The 7,974-nt window shown below is 51.7% G+C and overlaps 3 protein-coding genes across 5 annotated transcripts in view; all 3 read left to right on the plus strand.

Moving 5' to 3' along the window:
* Positions 1-401: 401 nt before the first annotated feature.
* On the plus strand, positions 402-2,851 carry H257_17423 (hypothetical protein). Of its 3 annotated transcripts, XM_009846221.1 has the most exons (5): positions 402-887; positions 932-971; positions 1,051-1,283; positions 1,632-2,088; positions 2,481-2,851. In XM_009846221.1, the coding sequence occupies exons 1-5, from the start codon at positions 447-449 to the stop codon at positions 2,780-2,782; spliced, it is 1,473 nt and encodes a 490-aa protein (XP_009844523.1). In that variant the 5' UTR covers positions 402-446; the 3' UTR covers positions 2,783-2,851. The 3 variants fall into 3 exon arrangements, with proteins under 3 accessions (XP_009844523.1, XP_009844525.1, XP_009844524.1); XM_009846223.1 differs by having other exon boundaries at positions 932-1,283; XM_009846222.1 differs by having other exon boundaries at positions 1,632-2,851.
* A 578-nt stretch (positions 2,852-3,429) lies between these two features.
* On the plus strand, positions 3,430-3,825 carry H257_17424 (hypothetical protein; the record flags this gene model as incomplete). Its single annotated transcript, XM_009846224.1, has 2 exons — positions 3,430-3,589; positions 3,647-3,825. 2 exons carry the CDS (start codon positions 3,430-3,432, stop codon positions 3,823-3,825), a joined length of 339 nt encoding a protein of 112 aa, XP_009844526.1.
* Positions 3,826-6,093: 2,268 nt separating this feature from the next.
* The window catches only part of H257_17425 (hypothetical protein), a 3,717-nt gene continuing 1,836 nt past the window's right edge, over positions 6,094-7,974 (plus strand). Inside the window, exon 1 of the mRNA XM_009846225.1 lies at positions 6,094-7,842. Coding sequence (XP_009844527.1) covers positions 6,166-7,842 — 1,677 coding nt within the window. The 5' untranslated portion in view covers positions 6,094-6,165. The remainder of the gene's footprint in view (positions 7,843-7,974) is intronic.

Below are 7,974 nucleotides of genomic sequence, written 5' to 3' on the forward strand. Positions count from 1 at the left end.
AACGTCGCAGATCACGATGGTCGTGAGGGTGTCGCATGATATACAGTAGATTTGCGGGAACAAACCAGTCTGCCCCCTGAAGTAGTCATCGCCGCCGGATCTTTCGCTGTGCATGCATGCTCGGGATTCGTATCGTTCATATCATTGTTGTCGCCTTGGTACAGGTAGTACGGTGGTCTGATGAAGCACCTACGCATCATGACATTCACCTTCGCATCCATCACCATCATCCACTAGCTTTGGAGGCAGTAACGTACACTATTTAAGGGGATTGGAAATAGTGTCAACTTCTGGTTTTGGCAATGCATCGTTTTCTTGATTGCCACATACAAAGTGCAAGTTCTTTGACCCCGAACACATGTCTCGGGTTTTGGCAACTTCAACCGGTGTATCTTTTTGTTGCGAAAAGCTACAACTCCCAAGCGCTTATCCACCTCCCCGAGGACATGCGCAAGTCCACACCAACTGCACCCACCGCACCTGCATCGTCGACCAAGCAGCATCATGTGCAGGTCGCCCACTCCGAAGTCACGCTCACGTTTAAGAAGAAACCCCTCGGGATTGGCCTCGTGCCTTCAACGCAGCTCTACGGCGCGTGGGAAGTTGGGCATGTCCCCGACGACATTGCAGAGGAGTTATGTGTTGGCGACGTGCTTATGGCAGTCAATGGAGACACATCGGTGAATGCAATGGACGCATTGACGTTCCGCACGTACATCGGCAAGCTGGCTGTGCCGATCTCGATCACATTCCGAAAACCTCTGCTACATGGCCATTGCGACTCGCACGCCACTGCCACGGCACTGTTCCCGCAAAGTGACGAGTACACTCAGTTCCTGCGCGGCTCCACGCGACACGTTCGCGCCACGGCAGCGCAATGGAAACAGGTACGCACTTTCTCGATCCAGCCTGTTGCTCACGTCTCGATCAGTCGGCAGCGCGAGACGTGGAAGCGGCGGCCCTGCCTCTCGGTACATTACATGCATGCATATATATATATACTTACATACACCCGAATGTTCGATTCCTTCATGAACCTCATTGCAACAGGTCGAGATCTTGTCGGCGATATCGCAGTGACCGTGGCTTCGTTGCCACTACCAGTGACATTTGCCACTTGTACTCGGAGCTACGGCAGCCTCGAAGTCCACACGAACGATGCCGCAGAGTCGTCAACTCCATCGACTTGGCATGCTCTGGTCCCAGGAGATGTGCTTGTGGCCGTCGAAGGCGACTCCGACTCGGCTACTTGGACACTGGACGAGCTCACGTCACATTTGCAAGTACGTACGTGAGTGCGCTCTCGCCTTTCTTTAGCTAGCCCATGTATTATAGCCCACACACATGACTAGTTGGATATGATAGACTAGCTACTGTACGTAGCCACTACAAAGTACTGCAGCCCTTACAATTTTGACGAGGCTACAACGTACTGTAGCCGCTAGCTCGAACACACTTGAGCTCGTAGGATGAGGCCTAGCTACTGTAGCTAGCTAGCTCGTACAGTTAGGACAAGGATGATCTACATCGTAGCTCCTGTAGTCAGTAGCCCTTCTAGTTCAATAAATCTAGTAGGACGCTGGCTAATTATGGTAGTTCTCACCAGCAGTGTTTTCTGGTGTGTTGTGTAGGTCGCGACTTTGCCCCTGACTTTGACGTTTCGAACACCGGCGCTGTATCTGCGGTACCTTCGCCAACATCCGGCGACCAGTGCCACCGCCGCCGCCGCCACGACATCGTCCACATCCATGAGCCGAGCCATGTTTCCTCCCTCCAAAGAGTACAAAGCCAAGCACAAAGTCATAGGGTCCCCCCTTGCCGCAAACGACAAGGGCGAGTGGCACACAGCGCACGCCAAGCTCAAGCAGAACAAGTGGCTGGCGTACTTTGAGGCGTCGGTGGTCCTTAAGCGTAACCACGTGCGCATACTGACGGCGGCGCTGCCCCCGCACTTGCAGTGCCACCACTGGAAGCTGCTCTTTACGACCCAAGAGCACGGATTCAACTCGAGTGTGCTGTACCACCGAGTGCACGACCGCGGCCCGACCGTCGTGGCTATCAAGGACTCTACAGATCAAGTGTTTGGAGGTAGTGTACTGTACATACATCCTACATGTTTCCGTACACTTTAATGTGGCTGTGGCTGCTTACAATCGGTTCACTGGATCATACATATATATGTACGATGATATTATATATTCACTTGTATGTATTATGTTTTCGTGTAGTACCAGCCAACATGTATATTGCTTTATGAATTTTCATGGTGGTTGTTGCATAGGTACTGTATAGTAAAGGAATGGGGAGTTGTCTGATTGTCTGATATATATATATATATACTACATGATTCAAGAGTATTATTTATTTATTTTTGCAACAGTGATATGCATACTATTACGAAAGATTCAAGTATATTATTGTCGTCGTCGTGGTGGTAGTTGTTAATATATTGGAGATTTTAACAACTTTATTTCGAGTAGCGTTTACTCCGTCGTCGTTGAAGCACTCGAAAAAAGTGTATGGCAACGGGAGGGCGTTTGTGTTTCAGCACAAGTCCGTGTACGGGTGGAGCGGCTTGGATAGCAATTTCGTGTATGGGGGGCCCAGTGGCTCAATCATTTGGGGAGGGGGGCCCACGGGACTGGCACTGTGCCTCCAGTTGGACGAAGCGAGGGGGTTCACGCAGCCGTGCGACACTTTCGACAGCCCTGCGCTCACCCACCCGCACCAGTTTCATTGCTGGGCGGTGGAAGTGTGGGGCTTTGAAGGGGTCAAGCTGTAATCAATACACTCGACATTGCATCACACCATTTATAATAGCTGTAAAACGTGGAATTCACAGTGTTCTCGATAGTGAATCGACGTGAACGAACACATACATATATGGGCGGCTGCAATAAACGGTTGGTATGGCAGCCATGTATAATGTAGAGAGCGATAAAGAAGACGAGAGTTTTGGGGGGGATATGGGGGCAAGCACCCAATCGAGGTTTCTTCTACCCCTTGTTGCACTAAAATTGGACACATGCCCGATGATTTTGGCCACTTCGCCCAAGGAAATACCCATATCTATCCGTTTAAACAAGTGAGTGACGTATGCAAGAGGACAACAAGCAATAGCAGTGTATCGCCATTGAAGACACACAGCGGTGTAAGTTGGTTGATACCATCGTAGTACGAGGTGTTTGACGGGGATTTCTGGGAATATAGTTAGTACCTGAAGGAATGGCCAACGACTGAATTGTTGTCGATTCGGCATGTCCCCTTAGCTTTGAACCAGCCCCCTGCCATCTTCGCAATGGTACAGTATGACTTGCCTGTTTGGGGGTTGTGGACTTGGCAGCTGTATGCTCTCCACACGCGAATGATCACATCGTTTGTAGAATAACTAACGTCGCCCTTGATCGTGTGACGGAGGGACATCAAAGGATGAGTCACAAGGGGCATTGGGTGGAGGTGCCGCGATCAAGAAGTCTGCCCGTCAAGCACACGGACGGCTCAAAAGATCACGAGCGAAGGAGGATAGAAATCCTCATGGATTCAGACGAGTTGCGAGCAGCGTATTTCTTGGCACAGTTCGACGAGACAGGTATATTCATATACACCAGAATACGCGTGCACGATGCTACACACACACAACAAGTAGTGGCATGCGATCTCAGCACGACGGAATACTGCCACACAACTACATGCGATACTTTGCCACTGACGTCGCCAACGTCATCTCAACCGATGTACCTCCCAGCCAAGTTACAATGTGACTTGGCTGGGATGTGGCGCGTAAGTGCAATTGTCGTCCCCCTTCCAAAAGACTGGCTTCCATAAACTACCTCCCTGCTAATCAGCCCCCCCCAGCTCTAGCAGTACACTTCCCCACGTCAACGAGCGAAGTGAACGTTGTTAGCATGGTTAGGCCGAGGAAAGTCATTGTTATACAGTATCTAAAAGCACTTTAAACACATAAGCATCCAGTAGCGTAAGCAAGGTATTGGGGGCAGGGGGTAGTAGCATAAGCACGCTGCCCCCTTAGAAATTGAGTGCGTACCAGGTGAAGGTACCTTGTTGCCACACAGTTCTACGTTCGAAGCAGGGATATTTTGAACCCCCCAGGCTGGGCGGACACCAATGATTCATCGCTGGTACACAACAAACTGTGCAAAAGCCAACTCGGATGTACGTGTATTTCAAAATCCCACTTGACTAATTTACCCCCCCCATCGTTGACTCGGAAAAGGGGGGGTTGGACTTTAGAAATACCCAGACATGTCCACCTCTTGCCTGTTATCAAGGACTGGACAAGTCGGGTATGTAGATATTCAATCCATTCCGCTGTGACCAATGCCAAGAAACCCCTTTATAGGCAGCTAGCTCCCCACCTACACCCATCACCTTACATTTTTCACACCCTGGTGTGACGCTCGAAAGGAGAAGGAACAGCTCCATGTGTGGGTGTAGGTCGTACTATTAATAGTATTCAACTATCTAGTACTAGTATTCAATAACCTAGTACACTTCAAGTAACGTTAGATTAAAGGAATATGAGATCGTCGTTCCATCGAGTACTATTAGGACAGTTTTCAAATGCGGGACACAGTCGACTTGATACATCATTACCAACTTCGGATCAGGTGACGCCCAACCCACTGGGGGTATGATTCGCCTGATAGTTTGCGATGGAATCACAATTTGAAATCATGGCCCACAAAGCGTAAATATGTCATTGTTTCGATGTGCAGTTGGCACCACTCCACGATTTCTTGAGGTGGATACAGGAGACCTGTCCCCCCTATATCTACTCCATGGCGTCCTCCCAACCAACCATTGGGTGGTTGTCGGCCAAATTTGGTTTGCCAGTACCGGGTAGTCAAATCGCTTGGAGTGGTACACCACGTTGCACACGCTGCTTCGATTAGATGAGGGATCTGAGCACGGCAATGGCAGTTTTTACGGTGAGGATGGGAACTTCGAACTTCGGATTGCACCAAACTGTTTGGGCTTGTGGAGCCATGTATTCTTGACCGGCGAGGTACTGAATTGCTGGCACATCCCTAAGCTGAAAGAGACGATGCAGGGACGTGATGTATTTTTGTTGAACAAGTCGAGCAGTAGCGACATCGAGCTGACCACTCGAACTTCGGAGGCACACTTCGAATAATCAACACATGCCGCCATCAGTACACTACTCACATGTTGTGGCCTGACTATTGTAATTGCTCTCTCCCCAAACTGTTTTCGCACTTGAAATCGCCCTTGTACATGTACATTGGCCGACCATAGTCAGCAGGGGGTTATCCCCTCTACCTATTGTATGGAATACGCCTTACTCTGGGATTTGCAGCAGCGTACCAATATACGAATGGTTTTCGTACCAGTCAGTACCAATGCGCTCTACGGACTGTCGCTTTGAGGTGTCGATGGTCGACATGGTACTGTGCATGAATCTGTGGTGTTGCAGCTATGTAAGTGTATAGTAGTAGCCCGATATAGTTAAGTTAACCAAACTTCAGGTCACGAAAACTCCAAAGACACAATCGCAATTCGTAGATGCTGCATAACTGCAGAAGGGGAACCCCCAACCATGCCAATCCAGCCGAATCGTATCGATGTACAAACAACACTTAGTCGACAGGATTTTAAACGAAGTCCTCGTGCCTGTACGACAGGTAGATATTGATGGCCCTGCTTGGCCTACCTAAAATGTTCCCATTGACAGAACTTTCAATTTATAGCACGGTATTACATTGTACTAGTAGTATTCAGCCCGTGTAACCAGCACCTCCCACGTTTTCTCTGGATCACCCCCTCATCAAAACATGTGCTCAATCAATGTAGCTCCCATACAATTGCCAGGTGGTTGCCGTTTTGGACACTCGACAGTCACCTCTCCGTTGAACTCAGATTACTTCATTTTGCACCGAGAATGTACTGCCATAAAATGTAGTTTACTACATATTTGTATACAACCGTACAACGACGACGTACGATGTACGATAAATAGAGGGGACCAGCATCACCCAGATGGCTGTGAGTTGCAACACTGGCCTGGTCGCAAAGGGTCGTCTTGGGGTTTGTATTGAGATAGATGCCCTTTGTCTGACCAGGTTGCGCCGGTGACCTACGAGCCACCGAGAACTGGCATTTTAGAAATTACTTTCACCTTCCAAGATGAAAGTAGCTGTAGCGTTGTCGTTTATGGCTGCCGTCGTGCAGGCCAAAGTGTCTGTGAGTGTCCGTCGCGAGTTGGAAGCCAAGCCCGTTGTGGACGCGATTGCGTACTTCTACGGTGTGAATGTCAACACACTAGCGTTTACGGAAGGCGAGAACCGCAAGCAAACGTTGTTTAACGCGTTAAACAACGACGTCGTGACCATCGAGTCCACCCTCAAGAGTGTGCTGGACAACGTCGAGAGAAAGGTCGTGCACACGTCGTGGCTTATCGGCGCTTCGTTCCTCACTGGTCTCACCAAGGAAGACATTGAAAAGCTATCGAAGAACCCCAACGTGCGCAAGATCACGGGACGGTTCACCACGACCTTGGACGAGCCGCTTACCGACGCCGCCTCCACCACCCTTTCGGCCAACGAAGACACCCCCCAGTGGGGCGTGGACACTGTCGGCGCCCCCTCCATTTGGAAGTACTTTACCGGCAAGGGCGTAGTCGTGGGCTCGATCGACACGGGCGCTGCGTACTCGCACATTGCACTCAAAGACAACTGGCGCTCCAACAAGGGCTGGTTCAACCCGTACAACGGCACCGCCCACCCCCTCCCCATCGATTCGGCCCAGCACGGCACCCACACGATCGGTACGATTGTGGGCAAGTACGGCATCGGTGTCGCCCCCGACGCCCAGTGGATCTCGTGCATGGGGCTGTATGTCAACTCGGGGGATGACGTGTCCTTGGCCAAATGCGCCGAGTTCATGGTGTGCCCTACTCGGCTGGATGGCACGCACCCTGAATGCAAGCTCGGCGCCGACGTGATCAACAACTCGTGGGGAGGCCAAGGCGATTACGACGACTTTTACGAGGCGTCCATCACGGCGTGGCGCGCCGTGGGCATCACGCCCATCTTCTCCAACGGCAACTCGGGTCCCGTGTGCAAGTCCACGGGGTTCCCCGGCGGCTACCAGCGCGTCATCTCGGTCGGCGCTATCGGCTCGTACACGGACGAGCGCAACAAGTTGGCGTTCTTCAGCTCCAAAGGCCCTGTGGTTTCGAAGGCTGCCAACGGCACGCTCACCACCATCATCAAGCCTGACATCTCGGCCCCTGGGTTCTTCACCTTGTCTGCCAACGCCAAGAACTTGACTGGCTACGTTCGCATGGCGGGTACATCCATGTCTGGCCCCCACGTCGCCGGTGTCGTCGCCTTGCTCAAAAGCGCTCAATCTGACTTGACCTACGATGAAATCTACGCGTACATCACCAAGACTGCCGATCGCGACATCTTGGAACCTGAACCAGCCCAGTGGACTCGTCCTGACGGGTCTGTGATTGCCCCTGGATCTCCCAACTGCGGCGGTGTCTCAGACAAGGCGTGGCCCAACAACCGCTTCGGGTACGGTCGTATCAACGTCGGCACTATCTTGCGTGATGGCAAACTCAACGACACCCCCACCAAGCAACCCACCACCATCCTCCCAACCACAACTGTGGCCACTCCTACCACAACCACATCGCCTGCCACCACTCCTTGCCCTACTCACGTCACCCCTAAGCCTACTGGCACTACCCCTTGCCCTACTAACGTCACCCCCAAGCCCACTGGCACCCCCGCAACGACACCATGCCCTACTAACGTCACCCCCAAGCCTACTGGCACGACTCCTTGCCCTACTAACGTCACCCCCAAGCCCACTGGCACCACCCCTTGCCCTACCAACATCACCCCCAAGCCCACTGGCACCACCCCTTGCCCTACCAACATCACCCCCAAGCCCACTGGCACCACCCCTTGCCCTACCAACATCACA

The sequence above is a fragment of the Aphanomyces astaci genome (genome assembly GCF_000520075.1).
Source record: "Aphanomyces astaci strain APO3 unplaced genomic scaffold supercont1.106, whole genome shotgun sequence".
Lineage (NCBI taxonomy): Eukaryota > Oomycota > Saprolegniomycetes > Saprolegniales > Verrucalvaceae > Aphanomyces > Aphanomyces astaci.